The sequence below is a fragment of the Ascaphus truei genome, chromosome 1, assembly GCF_040206685.1.
Source record: "Ascaphus truei isolate aAscTru1 chromosome 1, aAscTru1.hap1, whole genome shotgun sequence".
Taxonomy (NCBI): domain Eukaryota; kingdom Metazoa; phylum Chordata; class Amphibia; order Anura; family Ascaphidae; genus Ascaphus; species Ascaphus truei.
In genome coordinates, this window is record NC_134483.1 from 482,726,661 (window position 1) to 482,748,012 (window position 21,352).

Genomic DNA, 21,352 nt, shown 5'->3' on the forward strand with positions numbered 1-21,352 from the left:
ATAGAGAGAGAATAATGAGAGATAGAGATTAAGGAGAGATAGAGAGTAGGAGAGATAGAGAGCAAGGAGAGATAGAGAGCAAGGAGAGATAGCGAGAGAGCAAGGAGAGATGGAGAGATAGAGAGAGATAAAGAGAGCAAGGAGGGAGAGAGAGCAAGGAGGGAGAGAGCAAGGAGGGAGAGAGAGAGAGCAAGGAGGGAGAGAGAGAGAGAGAGAGCAAGGAGGGAGAGAGAGCAAGGAGGGAGAGAGAGCAAGGAGGGAGAGAGAGAAAGGAAAGATAGAGAGTATGGAGAGATGGAGAGCAAGGAGAGATAGAGAGAGAATAACGAGAGATAGAGAGAGAGAGCAAGGAGGGAGAGAGAGAGTAAGGAAGGAGAGCGAGAGCGAGAGCGAGAGGGAGAGAGGGAGGGAGAGGGAGGCTTAAAACACCTGTGGAAATTTTATTTATAAAATACAATTATGGATTAACAAAATTGGGGATTGCAGGTTTCACTATTTCATTTTATTACACGGCTTTCACTGGACTTTAAAATACAAGTCTCTTCATGATGATTTATCAAAATGATATGTGTTAATGGTGTGTCCCTGCATACTTGGCACATATGGGTATGCAAACTGCTGAATTATGTAGAATGCTTCTAATTTTGGGTTCCCTAAGGCTCACAGCAGGGCTGGAACTCTGTTCATACAGACAGCCTCCTGACAGCAAGCAAATGAGGAGTGTTGGCATCTGGGACATAAATGTGGGTAACCAAAGCACTCAAGTAGAAAATGCTTATCATTAGAACAAATATAATTTTGAGGTCACCAGTGTGAGAGCAAAGACCTGTATTCAGATACGATTTCTTGAGCAAATCTATGTCTATGAACTGAATACCAAATGAAGGTGAGTTACAGGTACAGAACCAAAAAATAAATAGGGAAATAAACACAGTGGGAACAAATTTAGTACAAGTAGAATTACTTAATATGTGTTGATTTGCTCATGTAATGTTCAATAGTATGCTTAAGAATTTGTTTTTTTAATAAACATGAAACCATATCACAAATCAGTCTTTAAATTGTAGGTTAGGCCAGGGGGGCGCAACATTTTTCCCTGTGCCCCTCTGCCGGTGGTCACCTCACCCCCGCGCCCCCCGTCCCCCCCACTTACCTCGTCTCCGGCATCATGATGTCACGTTGCCATAGCAATGTGACGTCACATGACCTCGCGGCGTCATTTGATGCCGCGTTGCCATGGCTACGTATGTGGAGCCAAGGTTAGTAAAGGTTTACAGAGCCCCTGCAGCTCCCCTGGCACTTAATTTAAGTGCCTCTGGGAAGCGCACGGGGCCTCTGTAAACTGCGTGCCTCCCCCCCCCCCCCCCGCAGGCAGTCTCATGCCCCCCAGTTTGCGCACTGCTGAGTTAGGCAATTTTAGTTACAGTGAAATAGTAAATCAGTATGGGGCATTTTACCCTATTGCAATGTGAAAACAATGAAATGTGAAAGTACGCATTGCAAGCATATAACAGGAGCTGTTTACAAATCTGAAAATATTTGCATTTTAATGTGTTGCAATAATTTTCGCTAGCATAAATCTGAATGTCATTTTCTCCTCCCTTCTCTATTGGAGCAAAAGGAATTGCAAAACATGGTTTTATGTACCAGCACTCTAAAAAGCAAAAGGGTTTCATTTCTATAAATAGGACAAAGCCAACTAATAGCTAAGCAATCCTAATGAATATGCATTTTCTCCTATAGCAAGGTAAATATTATGCATGCAGACATTGTGAGGGAGTGCTCTCTGTGGGGTAGATCCTCAAAAGGACGTTCATTTTTACCTAATACAGGCATACCCCGCATTAACGTACGCAATGGGACCGGAGCATGTATGTAAAGCGAAAATGTACTTAAAGTGAAGCATTACCTTTTTCCACTTATCAATGCATGTACTGTACTGCAATTGTCATATATGTGCATAACTGATGTAAATAACACATGTGTAACAGGCTCTATAGTCTCCCCGCTTGCGCACAGCTTCGGTACAGGTAGGGAGCCAGTATTGCTGTTCAGGACGTGCTGACAGGCGCATGCGTGAACTGCCGTTTGCCTATTGAGAGATATGTACTTACTCGCGAGTGTACTTAAAGTGAGTGTCCTTAAACCGGGGTATGCCTGTAATGTGACATTCAAGAAGTAGAGAACAGGCGTTATTTTTCTTCTTTTTAACAGGTATTTTCAAAGATGATGAGATGCAAAAATAACGTCTGTTCATCAAAGTAGTAGCGCAATTAACTGAGATTTTCATGTCCCAGAGACGCGTTCTCCAATACACTGCACATGCGCATTGAGAAAACGTATTAATGCGGCGCCATTAGGGGAGATTTCTAAGTGTGTTACTAAAAGCTGATACAAATATTGTTGTCATATTGAGACATTTTCAATGTTCACACTTTTTCACTTAATGATATGGTATATTATGTAATAATGACTGTATGAGTGTACAATCATGTATATCCATAACTCCTGACGAAGCATCTGGCGAAACTCGTAGAGTTTGCAGTGAGGGAACAAGCTCTGAAGGACTGGCAGAATTCGGTCTAAGGTCTCTTCCATTGGGAACTTCCGCCCTCAGCCGTGACGCGATAGCGGAAGTGACGCGACGGCTGTGACATACGCGGAAGAGAATCCTGAATGCTGTGAAGCTGCCTATACCTGCACCACCATATAACGAGCTGCAGTTCTCTCCTCCACCTGATTTGTACATGGCGAATGTGAGTGTAATATACTCGTGTTATTTGTTTGATTAATACAATATTGGAATAGTATGCACTATTGTGGCTTTTCTTCTTATCCATACATATCCGTACCTTGAGGGATTTCCCTGCTACCATTCAAAGGGCTCCAGTCAGAGAGAGAAGGATCTCTGACACGTGATATTTTCTGCGATCTATGTGAGTTCTATTCTATAGATTACATCTATCTGCACAGTGTTTACCATCTGCACTATATATTTTATTCTCTTTTGCATATTTTGCTACACCTGCCTGCGCTCCTCCTCATCTCCAAGAAACAATCTACCCTTCTGGGACCCGGAACTGTCCCATCAGAGGAAGTTGAGCTGCTCTTTACACATATTTATTTTTCACTATTGGTGTTATATTGTGTGATATTAGTTGTATTCCCAACAACATTATTGGTTCACTTGGGAGCGCCCAATCCACTTCCCCACCCATCCCATCCACTTTCCCTCACATCCCCTTGTTTTGCATTTATATCCATACATACCTGAACAATATAAATTAATATTGCATTTTTATTAATGTACAATTAAAATAAATGAATGAAGGACAGTCTTCATTAATTTTAACTATACATTAATATAAATGAAATATGAATTTATATTGTTAAGGTATGTATGGATATACATTATTGTACACCCATGCTTTATACAGTCATTATTACATTATATACCCTATTAGTTCCTACAAATATATCACTTTAATGACTAAAAACCCCAATATAGTGTATGATGTGTTTCAGACATTTATACTGTATGATCCCTAATATATATCTTTATATGATGCATATAACTTTTTGTAATTAATGGGTAAAGTTCTATACTCCATACATTGCTTTTAGGCTATTCCAAATAATAATTCAATGATGAGCAGGGTCTGGATGTAGGCAACGCCAACTTTTGGAAGGTGTTAAATATTGCATTGTTATTACCATGCGCTAGAATGAATGGTCTGAGGATCTCCCATTATTTGTTAAACTGTTCATTATCATATGATTTGCATATGAATAAAGTAAAACGTCTGTTAAAATAGATCGATCCACTATTTTTAAGAAAAATGCCAGGACGTTGTAGCGCTAAGCACCTTTGGGGATACGGGTTACAGATATTGATACGTTAACTGGAGATAACAAATGAACGGCCTTCCGAGGATGTACCCCATAAGTGCTGTTCCTATAGCTTCAAATGTATCCGCCTTCCCTGCTGCAACATTTTTATATAATACTCTGAACATAACAGATGCATCATAACAATTTGTGATTGGATTTTCATTACTCATATTTACTTTTGCTCCATCTAATTCATCCTACTTGTACTTACTGCACCATGAAAAATCACTTGGTTTCTTTAGTATTCTTGGCTCACCCATGTATCAATCAGTTAACTGCTGCATTTTGGACATTATTTTATTTCCAAACTTTAAAAGAGCAAATCCTCAGCAATTAGTTACAACCTTATTGTTTCACATTGGTTAAAATAAAATGGTAAATATTTGAAGTACTCACAATTAAGAACTACGGTAGTTTCCAAAGTATTCTTACTATGGAAAATCCAAATGAAAATCCAATGCAAGTCCTGATTAAAACCTAGCCAAGCAAAACACTGCAGATTACCTAGATTCCAATTAAATGTGACAAATGAATACTTGACAGGTTTCAATTCCAATTCTATTCCTGTCAGAATGATCCATTAATATTGAAGACGAAATTACCAGAATTCAAATCCAACCAATACAATTGGCATTATAGAGCTCGATTTATGATTTCAAAGCTGTAATCAGAGACTTGTCTCAATTGCACTGCAAAAGTTATTTAATTCCCCTCAAAGAGCAAATGCTACATAAATAGCATTCCAAAAGACACTGCTTACTGTTCTGTATAAAAACATTGACTATTAGAGTGAAATAAGAATGTTGCATTTACATTCTGCTTGCAACCTACTCTAAGATCTTATCACACGTAGCAGAGGTAAGTAAAACAGCACTACATGTAATACTTAATTACAAGTTGTATAATATAAAGAACAATAAGCAGAAATGTCTATGGTTTCTTGCTTGAAATTGAGTTAAATTGTCTACTTTTGCATAGATATTTCACGTGTCCTAGATTAAACTTTATGGGCTATATTTACTAAGCGTTGTTAAAATTAATAAGCAGTGCTTTTCCCAAAGACACCTTCTGGTGTCGGAAAGGGCCTAGTACCATGTTGTAAATATGGTCCTATGGGACTTCCTCAAACATGCTTACTCAACTATTATTTATACATCTAGAAAGTGCCATCAACAATAAAACATTTCCCCATAGAAAATAATAGACAATTGTGCTATGCTAGGCATTACTTTTTCTATCTTTCATGGAAGCTTTGATTCTGTAGACCAGTCTTAAAACAGAAATACAATATATACCATATATCGATCTATCATTTTCAAAAAGGGGTTAGGTACATAATTTGCCCAATAAAAAAAATGAACAAACTAAATACTACTGTACAAGAGTTGAAACTCTTTTTGAAAAGTCAGAAATTATTGTGCGTAATACAATTAGGAAAATGCAATGAAGCTAAAATGGGACAATGCTCTTTTGGGGATCCTTAGGGATATCCAAAACGTGCCAAAGATAAATATATATATTTTTCAAAATACAATTTTTTATACCAAACTGTTGTACTATATTCACAGATGTGTACATATTTGTTGTGGTACTTAAATAGTTAATTTGTAGGCCATATTTCAATAAAATGTTTAGTCTGGTAATGTGCTTTCAAAGAACACATACAAACAGAAAAAAGAAAATGTTAAGAAAGAATGTTAAGATGTTAGGAGATAATTGTTTTTAAGTACATAATATGGTAAGCTGAGTAAATAGAAGATATCAGGAATAAAGCTTTTAATTGTAGGTTTACCAAAACTGGAGTTAGTAGTATACAGTACTGTTTGATTGGATAATTCATAAAGAACAATACACTGGTTATAGAAGTATAATTCTACTATGCATATTCATTAAGTTTTAATAATGAGTGTCTGCTTAGACAAGGGGAAACAAGGGTTTCATAGAATCCCACTGCATTTATCAAAATTTGGAAGGTAAAGTAAATTTTTCCTTTAGAAAACTTTATCAGTGTTCTCTCATGTGAAATGCACATTTGTAGATATTTTTTTTATCACAAAATGTTATATTTACATGCTATTTATCAGGCTCTGATGACCTGCAAAATGCTAAATATGGCAATCACCCTTGATTTTAATAACTAGGGTTAGTTTTGTAAAATGTATGCAATTTATGTCTTTAAAGGAACAATCCAAGCAGCTTTTTTCTTATTTTTTGTAACATGATTGAAGCATGGGGTCTCCGGAGCTGAACCCCATTCATTTCAGCTCTGGAGACACTCTGCTTCCAGTGATTTTTACCTCTATAGGGGGTTCCGCCTGCTCCTGCTTTTTAAAGCTCCTGTGTCACATGGGCCAGTAGGAAGTCCCACTGGCTGACGTCACAACTTCCTATTGGCTCGCAGGACGTTGAAGTTTTGAAATGCGGCCATTATCTTAACCTCAGCTAAGCGAGTTGGACTGGCTACCGGCAACCCCTATGAAGGTCTGAATTTCAGGAAGTAGGGGGTCCCGGAGCTTAAATTAATGGGGTTCAGCTCCGGAGACCCCATACTACAATCCTATAATTTTATTTATTTTGTAAAGTGAAAAAGAAGGTGCTTGGATTACCGCTTTAAAGTACAATGCTGTTGTATACATTCTTACTGAATAAAGTGAAAAATTATGAGTTTTATACCTTACACCTTACACTATCACAGTATCACAAAGCGTTGCAATGCATTTTGTTATGAATAATGTTTTATATTCCCATTCAGTATTCAGGAAATGGGGCTGTATGTTACTGTATGTTCATCAATGGCAAATTATTTATCAAGTGGTGTTATGCAAATTTAAAATTGATACAGTATACACCATACAGTATGTTTAGATGATTTATCAGTCTACAATAATCCGTTTTGCATTTACACCATTCTTGATGTAGAGTTCTTGTAAGTTGTGATACATACTGTATTCGTTTTTCATCGATTAAATTATGGTTTACAGAACATTGGAAACTTCCCAGGCCTCTTCTTCAAATGGTCTCCCAGGACAAATAAGGCTACTAGGACTATGAACTACAGTACATCCTTCTTGATAAGTGTTTGTTCTCTTTGATAACCTTTCATTGCAGTCTCTTCACTTATATAGCCAATTTTAAAAGGAGATGCGGCTGCTTGTACTAGCCGATTTTACGTCTGTGTTTTTACTGGTGTACTAAAGTAAAAGTGCTATAAATGTACACCACTCTCTCCAGCTACTACACAGCAAAACCATCATTTAATGTACAACTAATGGCAAAATGTTTATTAAAAGGTGACATTAATGCAAAATGTGTTTTTCATTGTGGAGCTTAAATAAGGTTCCAGCTTACTTTAGCATATATTTATTGAAACCTCTTGTACTGTAGCCCTTTTTCACAAATGGTTCAATGACCAACATTATACAGTACAATGCCCACGATGCTGTAATCCTCATTATTTTTGAAAATGTAAAGATTTCAGAGCTTTAAAGCTCGGCTTACTTGGCCTTTATTACAATGATCATATGCTTCATGTGCTTGTATCTTTCAAGTGAATGCAAATGTATTTAAAACAGTATTTTCATATCTTATTAAATATGACCCCATCATGCAACTCCAAGCCTCATTATATCATTATCTAAATTACTGTAGTGCTATTGCCTGAATTATTCTCAGTATTGCATACTGTATGGCACATTTACTATTTCCTTTGCATTATTTGGGGCTTGGCTTTGGGATAGGTCCTGATTGTGTAATAAAGGGGCCTGCTTTGCCCGCATTTCAGATTCAGTAAACTGAAGTAAATGGCCCTTCAGCTTTACCAATTGATACTCTAGGGTGAAGGGGAGTGTGAGGGTTTATTATTTAGATAGATTATACAATAGGAATGGTCAAGTGTGTGGCAACTACAATTCATTTTCAACAAATGTAAAATCATGCTTTTGGCCCACAAAAATCTAAAGGAAGAATAGATGATTAATGGCAACTATTACATAGGAAAGGGACCTGATGGTATGGATAGGGTATTATGTAATGGGACAGTAATTTGTATTGTATTGTATCTCTTTATTTATATAGCAATAAAGATAACAGTGCTGCACACCTTTACATTTTGGCAAGATATTTGCGGTTAGATACTGGTGCTCCTGGGTCAGGGAAATCCTGTAACACAAATTCCTAGACTAAGGCACAAGTGTTTAGTTTTATTAAATACATTTCTTAAATCTGTAGTGCCTTGGATCGTCCATTTTGTGCTTTATTTATATAGCGCCATTAATGTACATAGCGCTTCACATCAGTAATACTCTTGACAATCATATAAATAATAAATAATATAAATAACATAAAGGGGAGAAGTGCTTTAGACATAAAAATACCATTTAGGAAAAGGAGTCCCTGCTCCGAAGAGCTTACAATCTAATTGGTTGGTAGGAAGAACGTACAGAGACAGTAGGGGGGCCTTCTGGTAAGTGCATCTGCAAGGGACCAAGGTTTATGTACGAGGTGTTAATTATCAGTCATGGAGCTACTCATATGCTTCCTTAAGCAGGTGTGTTTTGAGGTGGGTCTTAAAGGTGATAGAGAGGGTGCTGGCCAGATACTGAGGGAAGGGCATTCCAGAGGTGTGGGGCAGTGGTACTTTATTGTACCACTCGCTAGAAAAAGGGCAAAAACATAGCAATGTGGATGTGCACTCATATAAAAGAATTAAATAACATTGTTGCTACTAACATGCTAAGTCTGGTACTGTGGGTTACCCTCATGGTTGTGCTGTAACTACTTTTTTCTTCTTGCTCTTATTGTATTTGCCATCACATTTCCATGTACCTTTCTATGAAACATCTTTCAAATATTTTTCCAGAAACACCAATCGATAATTTCACATTAAACTATGCTACCAGAATGAAAGTAGCAAAGTAAAGGCTATTGGTATAGATTAAAAAAAAAAAGAAAGAAAATATTTTTGGCATGACTATATTGGATTGCACTTTTAAAGGGCCTGCCATGATCATGGTAGCATTATGTCATGGATCAATTCTCTTGGACCTGATCATAAATCTTACCCTACAGCCTTTCAGTGCCAAAGCTGTTAAAAACTTGGTTGTTTTCCAGGTATGCATTACAGCAGTGTTTCTTGATGGTTTTTAATTAAACAGATCACCCATGGTGAAGTTTCCTGAATGCAGAAACATTTCTATTTTTACCCGATTTTTATGTCTTACATCAACCTAAAAAATTGTAAATTACTGATGACACTCAATCTTTCTACAACTACAGATTTTAGTGAGCTGCATGAATCAGTGGTTACTGACCTGCTACAACCTTTACATCAGTAAAGTACACCGTATACAGTTTCTTAACCGGCTCTGTTCTTGAAAGAATAAGGGCTGTAACATACTTTTTGCATGACTATGTCATTGATTAATATTCATTCTTTCAAAATAACTCATTTGAGTTTCCATTTTCCAGTTAACAAAAAGAACTTGCCTTGGGCAAGTCCATTATCTGAAATTAGATATATTGTGTAAAACCTAAAAAAAAACCACACATCCAAAGTAGTTTGAGGGCAGTTTCACGGAACCATGGGCTAGTTTAAAACACAGAAAATGAAATAGTTTGAAAGACATACAGTTAGTACTGTCATTAGAACATGGCTCTGTCTATATTATGTACATGATATTGCAAGAACAAAACTACGTATTACATTTTGATTCATTCAAACTTTGTAGCATTCATTTCAGAAGAAAAAGGCAGAATCAACATTTCTCTATAAAATTCCAAAGCATTTTCCTCTCCTGAATCTCCTATACCTTTTAATTCAGTACAGTGCTGGTTAATTATTACGGTCCAAGATTATACAAAAGCAAAAAATGTGCATCATTTTATTTTCATGGTGGACCCCGCTTATTCAGTAACATAAACCAAGGAATAATTAGGCTGCTTGGTTATATAAACTATCTCATATTTTTTATCTGTGTCAAATGGGATCCTTTAGAAACATCCCCAATCTAACAATTTATTGACTGCGGCAAGTTAGTTATTTCTGGGCGTTGATGTGTGTTATACAAATGCAAACATGTTGGATTGGCATAATTGTATCTATTCATGTAGCAAAATTGAATAGTGGGAGTGATATGATGTTGTCCGGTTTCAAATGATGGTAAAATATTAATATAACAAATCTTATTAATTAGCCCTTCAAGCATTAGGTGCAGCTTGCTGTATAAATCAATTCAAATTAATTTAACTCTCAGCAACGTATTATATAGTTGAATGATCTAAATCAGGGGTGGCCAACTCCAGTTCACAAGACTGAAGTCGAAGACTGAGCCACTGCTTCAGCCACCTGTGCTGAAGCAGGGATATCCGAAAACCTGACCTGTTGGTAGCTCATGAGGACTGGGGTTGTCCACCCCTAAGCTAAATGTTACTGAAACAGTAGCCTTTTTCTTGTGCTCATCCTTTGAATGCAATCTATTATAACAAACGGAACCATCGCTAAGCAACAAACATCCTGCTGGAACTAAAAATATTGGAGAATCATTTTTATTTTTACTTTTCAATTGGAAAGTCTTATGGTTACAATTGATTCTGTAGGTTTGAATATGTATTATTATGTATAGCTGATATACCCGGCGTTGCCCGGGATTGAATGGTCCCACTCCCCCTCTCTGTCCACTCACCCCCTATCTCTGCTCCCCATTGCCCTCTCTCTGTGGGTGGGTGAGTTAGTGACTGGGTGAGTTAGTGACTGGGCGGGTGAGTTTGTCAGTTAGTGAGTGGGTGAGTTTGTGAGCGGGCGGGTGAGTTAGTGAGCGGGCGAGTGAGTGGGTGAGTTAGTGAGGGCAGGTAAGTGAGTTAGTGAGCGGGGTCTCTCACCTAGTGACTGGGTGGGTGTGTAAGTTAGTGACTGGGTGTGTAGGTGAGTGAGTTGGTGACTGGGTGGGTGGGTGAGTGAGTTGGTGACTGGGTGGGTGGGTGAGTTAGTGACTGGGTGGGTGAGTTAGTGACTGGGTGGGTGAGTGAGTTAGTAAGTGGGTGAGTTAGTGAGTGTGTGAGTTAGTGACTGGGTGGGTGAGTTAGTGACTGGGTGGGTGAGTTAGTGACTGGGTGGGTGAGTGAGTTAGTGACTGGGTGTGTAGGTGAGTGAGTTGGTGACTGGGTGGGTGAGTGAGTTGGTGACCGGGTGGGTGGGTGAGTTAGTGACTGGGTGGGTGAGTTAGTGACTGGGTGGGTGAGTGAGTTAGTAAGTGGGTGAGTTAGTGAGTGTGTGAGTTAGTGACTGGGTGGGTGAGTTAGTGACTGGGTGGGTGAGTGAGTTAGTAAGTGGGTGAGTTAGTGAGTGTGTGAGTTATTGACTGGGTGGGTGAGTGAGTTAGTGACTGGGTGAGTTATTGACTGGGTGGGTGAGTGAGTTAGTGACTGGGTGGGTGAGTGAGTTAGTGACTGGGTGGGTGAGTGCCTGGTGCCTTATACTAAGCAGTCGTCTGCCACAAAATATCTTTTTGGTGCTGGTACAGTAGAAATGTTTGCCATTTTTGCTAAAGTTGGCAAACCCAGTGACATTTTGCATACATTTTAAAACTTCCCCATTTTTATTTTGCCCCACATTAAAAGTCAATGTTCATGTCACATGCACCTGAATACAGATCACATTGCACTTTTATATACAGCACAATCCTAGTGAAAAGTTGAAAATTCTGTTGAAATTTGTGAAAATGGCAAAATATTAACCAATGTGATCGATCTTGAAAAATTACATGGGAATGCAAAATTCAAGATGATGGGCTGTATAATGTGTTACTATCTTATGGCAGAAGACTGCTTGGTACCGTAAATATAGTCCATTGTACAGAATGTCCCCTATATTTCCATTGAGTCCTTAAAACTATCATGCAGCAATCTGCATCAAATTATTTTGCTAATCAAAATTCACATTAATATTTAATGGAGCATACAATTCTAAGCAATTTTTCTCTAATTAAAAAATGACTTTTACAAGAATGCATAAAAAAAAGCTTATTTGTAAAAGATATACTATGAGTAGAGTAAATATAACTGTCACTTTTATACAGCTACAAAGAAAACCATAAATTACACCATATTTTTTGGTGAAATAGGGATACAGTAGATCTGGATAAGATTTTCTACCCGACAATATTATAGAGAGAATAAAGCAATTCAACAGCATAAAGGTGTTTGCTGGTAGCTTTAAGGCAATTAGATCAGTGATCAATACTAGAATTCTGGTTCAGAGAGTAAGGTCCATCTTTAAAAAGCAGTGCTGATGCCAGAAGACATACACACATACATATACTGTATACTGTACATATATGTATATGCATGAGCTAATTGTATTACATTACTGGTGTGTAATGGCCAACGGTTGGAAAATATTTATGATGGTGATGATAGTACATTGAGATATGCCGCCAAGAAGATGTCAAGACTTGTTTATATGTTTGCAACATATAGAATGCAGGGTATGTGTACCACGGAATCATTATTCACAGAAACGTATAAAATTGACAATTCTACAATAAAAAAATGAACATGGAATATAGATGGTTTTGTAGTATGCACAAAGCTTGATTTTATTTATACAATGCTAGAGGAACATTACATTTGCAAGCAACAGGTATTGATTGAAAAGCAACAGTTACAAAGGAAAGCTTTGTAATATATATAAAAAAGTGTGTTTGATTAATTGCTTGCCTGCAGCACATTGCTTTTCATTGTATATCTGCTCCCTCGGAAAGAAAGAGGTATTACAATATATATTTTCTGAAAGACGTGTCAGTATAGAGATCAAAATATCAATCTCATATTCTCTAAACATAAGAAAATTATTAATTGTTGAAAACCCACTTACAGTACGAGATGTGCTTTACGCTCTTATTTTGCTAATACATCAATGTGTAGCACTATTTCTGGATTATTATTATATTATATGCATCAATCGTGTGCTGTAAATGTAAAATGAATAATAATATTTTCATTTGCTGAAGAGATTGCATTTTATCCAGGCTTATGAGATTATTTTGTTTAGATTGTCCTTCTTAAATGACTTGTTATGGCTCACTTATGTGCTTATGTGTGTGAATGTCGTGTTTGCCCCTACCATTTTCCATATGCTCTGCCTCACCAACACTGCCATCTGGCGTAGTTCTTTCGTAGTTGTCCTCTGGGAGTGGAAGGGCCCCGAGTCTTGGCCCTGATGAGCTCTTACTGCTTGGTGTCTCCGACTCCTCCAGACCGCTGTCATAGCAACTCTGCAACGACCCCTGATGCGGGTCCTGAGGTTGACTCACAACAGAAAACGTCACTCTACGGAATGGCTGCAAAAGAAAAGATTCTGAATGTCACTGGAAGTTAGAAGAAAACGAAAGTGATTTAAACCCTGTAGAGCTGTAAGGACAGTTAGTCACCCACCACACTAAAGTTGTTTAAATTGATTTAAGTACAGTTGTGATCAACTATGCCACAAGCATAATATACCAAAAATATTCAATATGGTGTGCAAATATTTTCAGAATATTTTGTATTACTTTAAATAAAATGGGCACAATAAATGAGACTGAAATTCAGCATTACAGGCTATCATTTACATATATAAATGTACTCCATTTTTATAGGCTCTTAGAAATCAGGAAGTATGCCGGTAGATGTATTACAATGTATCTCAAAGAGATAGTGACTAAACATGGCCATTGAAGAGTCAAATATACAGAATTACCTTGAACAGAAAGTGTTATCTATTCTAACAAACTGCTGTAATTATGTTTTTAAATCTTGTAATTGCATTACTTGTAAAATGAAAAAATGTGCTCTCTTCAGAGTGATTAGAGGTAACAAAAGACCAACTGTGGTTCATGTCATGACGTCTTCATGTAAGTCGTAGGCTTTGTCTAACTGGACAAACAATAGGTCTAATAACTAATAAGTACTTAATTGACCATTAAGATAAAAGAGCTCTTACAGAGATAGTCACAGAAAGTTACAGGGCACTGTAAGAATGGGATCCTGTATAGAATATATTCATCTAAATTTGTAAAGTCACTTATATGAGTGTCAATATTGAAAACATTTCTTCTATAATAAAGAGGTAACATTACATAGGCAAAATTAATTATGACAATTTAAGCCCTCTCCCACATTAAACCTTTTCTCACTGACTGCCCCACATCTCTGGATTGCCCTTCCCCTCAATATTAGACAAGCACCCTCTCTATCCATCTTTAAGACCCACCTTAAAACACACTTGCTTAACAAAGTATATGAGTAGCTCCATGGCTAATACTACACACATGATACATAAAGCTAGGCCCCTTGCAGACACACTTACCAGAATGCCCTCTTACTGTATCTGTATGTTCCTCCTACCAATTAGATTGTAAGCTCTTCGGAGCAGGGACTCCTTTTCCTAAATGGTAATTTTATGTCTGAAGCACTTATTCCCATTATCTGTTATTTGTATTATTTTTTATTTATATGATTGTCACATGTATTACTGCTGTGAAGTGCTATGTACATTAATGCTATATAAATAAAATGAACAAGTTGTAATGCTGCATACCAAAAAAATATCAAAGATACTTGCAGTTACCGGTGCTCCTGGCTCAGGGAAACCTGTCTAAAAAAATCTTAAACTTGAAAAAGAATGGATGATACAGGGCACTGCAGATTTTCAAAAGATTTATTATGTCAGAACAGCACGACGTTTCAACCTTCTCAGAGGTCTTTTTCAAGTGATTGGCATCTTGAAAAAGACCTCTGAGAAGATTGAAACGTTGTGCTGTTCTGACATATTAAATCTTTGAAAATCCGCAGTGCTCTGGATCATCCATTCTTATCCAAGTTTAGGATTTTTTTAGACAGCTATATAAATAAAGACATGCATGCATACATACATATACACATACAAATGCAGACATACTATAATTAAGGTTTTTATGGACCAGCGATCTAGAGACTTAATTAGTGACGCAACTTAATACACTTGGGTTATATATCAATTTATCTAGGAAAATAACTGTAATAAGAGAGTTGTGCATTAGAATCAACACAGTGAATATGGAAGCCTTGCTCTACAAAGATTACCCTACAAATTGCAAGTAAATTGCATAAGGCATCTCAGTGGCCTAGTCATTTGTGCTCCCTTGCTACTGTGTACCTCATTGGAAAGGTGTTTTTATTTATTTTTTAATTTGAGAATATTTTAGGGAACAATGTTGGAGAGGTAGAGTATAGTTAATTAAAGGATTCAGGAGAGAAACAGTCGTCATGAGGAGAAGGGCTGAGGAAGCAAAGAAACCGAATATGACATGATAAAAGGCATACGCCAGCGCACTCAATAGAGTTCAGGCTTGAGTCAAGAAGATATTTACAATTGTGATATTTATTTTTCAGACGAGAACGTGCACAACATTTCAGTGATGTACTCTTCATCAGGTTTCCCCGAAATGCTGTCAATGTTCTCATCTGCAAAATAAATATCACGAATGTAAATGTGTTCTTGACTCAAGAGTGGTGCCTATTGAGTGCGCTGGAGTATCCTTCTATTCACCGGAATGCCAAACATCTAAACTGTGAGTGCCTCTCCCACTACCAACATGTAAGACCAAATACGGCGTGGTTCAGATATGAGGAGGCAGGCACAGGTAATAAAGTTAAAAGAAAAGGGAAAGAGAGTGGGATTAAAGAGGGGCAGAGGGGAACGGGAAAGATTTACGGATAATGATATATATATATATATATATATATATATATATATATATATATATATATATACATACAGTGTTCGACAAACCTATACATTTGCTCGCCCCGGGCGAGTGGATTTAACCCCCGGGCGAGTAAATATTGGCCCAAGCAGCACACGTTTGGTACTAGGTGGCGAGTAGATTTTTTTGTGTGGCGAGTAGATTTTTTGGTGATTTGTCAACCACTGTATATATATATATATATATATATATATATATATATATATATATATATATATATATATATATATATACAGTGTTCGACAAACCTATACATTTGCACGCTCCGGGCGAGTGGATTTAACATTGTGGCGAGCTACTATTGGCTCAGGCATCACACGTTTGATACTAGGTGGCGATTAGATTTTTTTGTTGGGCGAGTAGATTTTTTGGTGATTTGTCGACCACTGTATATATATATATGTAAGAATGAACAAGAGAAAGTAATGGAGAGCGTAAAATAGGACAGCTAAAGTCACCCCAGAGAGAGAATGAATGAGTCAGGTGAGAGGAAGGAAAGTGTATCTTTAAAGTAAACAAAATGGACGAAAATAAAATTCAGAATCTCTATCCATAATTTTTTTCTGTTTTTTAGCCATTGAATGTCATTCACAGTGATCTCACATTCCCTAAAACTATGAGATAAACGCTGTAGAATTTAATCTGTCTCATCTGTTCCCTCACCCCTGACCCAAATTCTGTCCAACCCAGAGTTCGCACCAGCCCTCCAATCGAAAGCATACAACATATGAAGAGAAAAGGGCTTGGGGAGACTCTAAAATCAGACAGGATATAAACACTCCGGGAAATAAAGGTGGAGTTCGACCTACCAGACATGCATCTGTACCAATATTTAAGTAATAATCCCTGAAGAACAGGGCATTACTGGCCAATAATGCCCTGGCTGGAAGAGTTGAAGGCCCGAGGCGAAGTAAAAATAATAGACACTATTGTATAGTTATATAGATATTTTTTTATTAAAATAAAATAGTAAATACATGAATCCACCTCTATATACTCTTACACTGCAGATATCTATATCCACACACTGCCGCCCCCTCTGTGTACACACACACACACACACACAACCAGCAGCTCAATACACAACACAGCAGATCTACCCACACACACACAAACTGCTGCCACACACACACACACACACACACACACACGCACAAACACACACACACACACACACACACACACACACACACACACACACACACCACAGCACCTCTACACACACAGCACCTCCACACACACAGCAACTCTACACACACAAGCACATCTTTATTTATATAGCGCCATAAATATACATACTGTAGCGCTTCACAGTAGTAATACATGTTGTAATCATATAAATAACAAATAATATAAATAACAGGTCATGGGAATAAGTGCTTCAGACATAAGAGTGACATTAAGGAAGAGGACTCTCTGTTAAGAGGAGCTTACAATCTAATTGGTAGGTAGGAGAACGTATAGAGACAGTAGGAGGGAATTCTAGTAAGTGCATCTGCAGGGGGCCAAGCTTTATGTATCATGTGTCCAGGATTATCCACAGTGATATTCATATGCTTCTTTAAGCAAATGTGTCTTAAGGTGGGTCTTAAAGGTGGATAGAGAGGGTGCTAGTCGGGTATTGAGGGGAAGGGCATTCCAGAGGTGAAGGCAGTCAGTGAGAAAGGTTTAAGGCGGGAGAGAGCTTTAGATACAAAGGGTAGAAAGAAGACATCCTTGAGAAGACCACAAGAGTCGGGATGGTGCATAGCGAGAAATTAGGGCTGAGATGTAAGGAGGGTCAGAGGAGTGTAAAGCTTTAAAAGTGAGGAAGAGAATTGAGTGTGAGATGCGGGATTTGATCGGAAGCCAAGAGAGGGATTTCAGGATGGGAGATATCTGAAGGATATCTGAAGATATGGGTACCATGGATGTTCTACTGGGTAGCTAATGTTTAAAACATTTCTATTCACTTTATATCTAGCCAGTAAAAAAATGTCTGCAATATGAACCAAACCAAAATGCAAATGTATGTGTAATAAAGTACAAATGGATGTACTGTGATCAAAGTCAAGATGGAAATGTACCCCCCCCCCACACCCCTCCCCCCACCTATGTTTTCTTTTGTACCCTCCCCCCCCAAAATACAACTTGTAAAAATGAACAATAAAATACAAATTTAAAAAAATATGTTAGTCACATCAGAGGTTGACAAATGTGTTTTGAACGTTTAAATCCTTCTGTACTTACAACTGCTACATGGCACCACAGAGGAGAGGAGTCTATTGTACATCTGTACCACAAAAAGTATGTTGAACCATTATTTAGACACATCTATTCAATATGATGAGAATTTAAGTGAATTGTCCCCTACTTCTTACTATATTAAGTAGGGACCAGAATTCCTAATATGGATAATTTCAGAAGATTTCTAAATAATTGCAAATATTTTCATATATTCTATCTTGATCAATGGTAATTTTGTGGTTTTAAAAGTCTTTTTATGCCTAGGACACACACATTAGTTTTCGACTCGTAACAATTCTGCCATATTTCTGGTTCAGATATTGGATGGATTGCCAACTGACTTAATAAGGCTTCTATTCAAACCATTGAAGGCACATCTGACGTGCTATTCTTCCATTGAGACCATGCGCACACATTGATTAGTATTGAATTGTTTTTATTCAAAATACCATATATTACAAAATAAAAAGGAGCTGTGGAGTTGCAGTTATTGAACTCTCGCAGATAAATATGAGGATCTGCGTCTCTGGATGATTACAGAATGTAAATACTTTTTGCAGATGTTTATACAATATAACTAATGATGAAAAGGAACAAAAATCACATTCATTCTGATTGTTATATGATCAGTATGTATTTTATTAAAGACTGGCTGCATTCAAATAAACCTTTTCATTTTTAAAATAGGGAAGATCAAATTTATATCCATTTTCATGCATGCAGGCAAGTTTTGCCATCAACACTCTCATAAATAAGTGATCTATTCTCAGAAATGACTGATTCAACAGAAATTCCATCAGGGCAGACAATTATCTATAAAACTTTGAGGGCTTCTCTTGTACGGCTGACAGGCATTGGGCAGTCATATGTATGCATAAATTGGATGGCGGGAGGGCTGTTTGGGAGAAAAGCTACATTACAAATCTTAGAGCCAAACACATTCCATATGACAAGGATTACTTGATATCATTCCCTTATAATAATTATAATAATGTATTTAAAGCAGCAATACTACATTCCCCATTTTTCTTTCTTCTTTTTATATGGAAAGCAATTAACAATGTATAATTCTACGTTCTTATATAAGATAGCAATCGTTGGGGCTCCTGTTATAATTCTGTAAAAATCCTGATTGTGTGCCTAACGAAATGGCCGCCTTCTAACTGTGTGCTGCAGTCTGTGAAATGCTGCAGCTGATATGTAACATTTTATTACTAAGTGTAACACATTATTTATTTTAAGAAACATATAGGATTTTTCATGTTTTCATGTTTTGCTGCTTTAAGGCACATTTCTATGCTGGCAGAGTGGTGTACTGTAGATATGCTTAGCTTTGGACATTGTATAATCTCTGTATGATTTATTATAGTAGTTGATTTTCTTTTTTTTCTCTGAGTTTGTCATTGGTGGTACAGTACATGGCTGAGCACACCTTCAAATTTGAGATAATTTAAATAATAATATGTTTTCTTGTATAGTGAAACCAAAGTATGCAGCCCTATACTTTTGGGATCAGCACAAAGGGGTGTTTATTAAATAAAAAAAGCTTGAGTGTGGTCTAATGTTCTACAGTATGCTGGAAATAAAAAAAAAAAAACTTTTTTATGACAGTGACAGTGTATACCATACACCATACTGTATTGTACACGCTACAAATTCCTTATCTGCAATACACATCTGCTATATGTTAACCATACAGAATCTGTATCAGGGGGATATTCATTACAGTCATTGTGTCATTGCAGCACTACAGCACAGAAACTTTCACTGGAGTCAATGGGCGTTTCCATGTGATACTGCCCTGATCGGCACTATAGCTGTTTAATTAACAATTCCCCCCCCCCCCTCGAACGCTTTCCCTCCTCCCCCCCCCCCACACCCTCTCCAGACTTCTCCTTCTCCTCTTATTCTTTCTCTTCATCTTTATCTGTCCACTTTAAGTTACTAACAGGGAATACAGCTGGTATCTACATTGTCAGAGACTGGTGGACAGTTGCTGGACTTGTCTAATCTCTCAAATCCACAAAATGTTATACGAAATGTAACCTCCAATGAAGAAATTGATACCGTAACTCCAAATCTTATACTCTGTTTGTTATACCTGATGACGTGATTAATGTGTTGTAATAACTTGTATATCCGTGCAAATACAATAAAAAAAAATTTTTTTAAAGCGGATAAAAGTCCCTTGTACCAAAACGAATTTCCTAAGCAATATGTTAATATGCAAGAGATAACAATGTACCTAGAAAATAACCACAGCACATGGAATAGTGAATCACTAAATTGATGCAAACAAAAGTTGTAACACTACTAACTGAGCAGTTTCAGGTGAAAATATTATTCACCTAACCCCCTGTAGACACAGGCCGGTGTAAGAAACACTCTGCTAAACAAGACAACCTCCATTTTTTCTGCATCCGTTTAGTGATTCACTATTCCATGTGCTGTGGTTATGTTCTAGGTACATTGTTTTCTCTTGCATACTAACTACATATTGCTTAGGAAGTTAGTTTAGGTATTAGGGGCTTTTCTCAGTTATTTTGTTATATTTTTTCTGTGTGTGCTTTAGATATTGTTTAACAAATTTGATATTTTTTGGATATGCTGGTGTGCTTACTTTAGGCTACTGTTTGTTTCTTGGTTTTATATATATATATATATATATATATATATATATATATATATATATATATATGTATATATATATGTATATGTATATACATATATGTATATATATATATATATATATATATATATATATATATATATATATATATATATATATATATATATATATATATATATATATATATATACTAGCCAAGTATGACTTATCCCTGTGTTTGGCATAGATACCCATAAACAGATCTCAACTAATTTTATATCAGAACACTGCATCCAAGCAATCCCCTATAAACATTTTATCCGGAAAAAAATGTAACACATTTTGAAGAAAATCTCTAGGTTGTAGTTTATGAAGTAGCTAGAGCATAACAAGGTCAGTATGTGATAATCTTTTTTATCCCGATTGGTGAATGGTCTATCCATAATACGTATTTAATGGGAGTAATCTTTTTGATTAATTGATGTATGCCTTCTTAAGCAAGGATAAATGCATTATCCAGAAGTCTGTCATGACCTTCAATAGTACAGTTTTTTTGTACACAAAATATATGATTAGCAGCCTGCCATATCCTTGTGAACAGATATGTCAGATTCATATTTTGTGCAGTAACCAGTTTTTTTCACAATAGCTCTGAAACACTGAAAACTGATGAATTTCCATTGAATAGCCATATTATTAATAAAATATCATTCAGAATAACCGGCAGCAAAATCTCTGAATTTTGTTGGTTATTTTATGAATCAGTGGTCATGATTGTATCATTTAAACCCCATAAGGAACTGACATGTTCATTTTCAGATTAATGTCTAAGACCTTTCATTGTATG

At 36.8% G+C, this 21,352-nt stretch overlaps 1 protein-coding gene across 4 annotated transcripts in view; it reads right to left on the minus strand.

Annotated features, from left to right (window-relative positions):
* Positions 1–21,352, minus strand: part of PCDH7 (protocadherin 7) — a 689,933-nt gene that overhangs the window by 358,552 nt on the left and 310,029 nt on the right. For 2 of the 4 annotated variants that reach the window (XM_075568109.1, XM_075568136.1), the window contains exon 2: positions 13,010–13,226. The exons of 1 other annotated variant lie outside the window; for it this stretch is intronic. In XM_075568109.1, the coding sequence (XP_075424224.1) occupies positions 13,010–13,226 (217 nt within the window). The remainder of the gene's footprint in view (positions 1–13,009; positions 13,227–21,352) is intronic. One more of the 4 variants, XM_075568120.1, reaches the window with a different exon arrangement.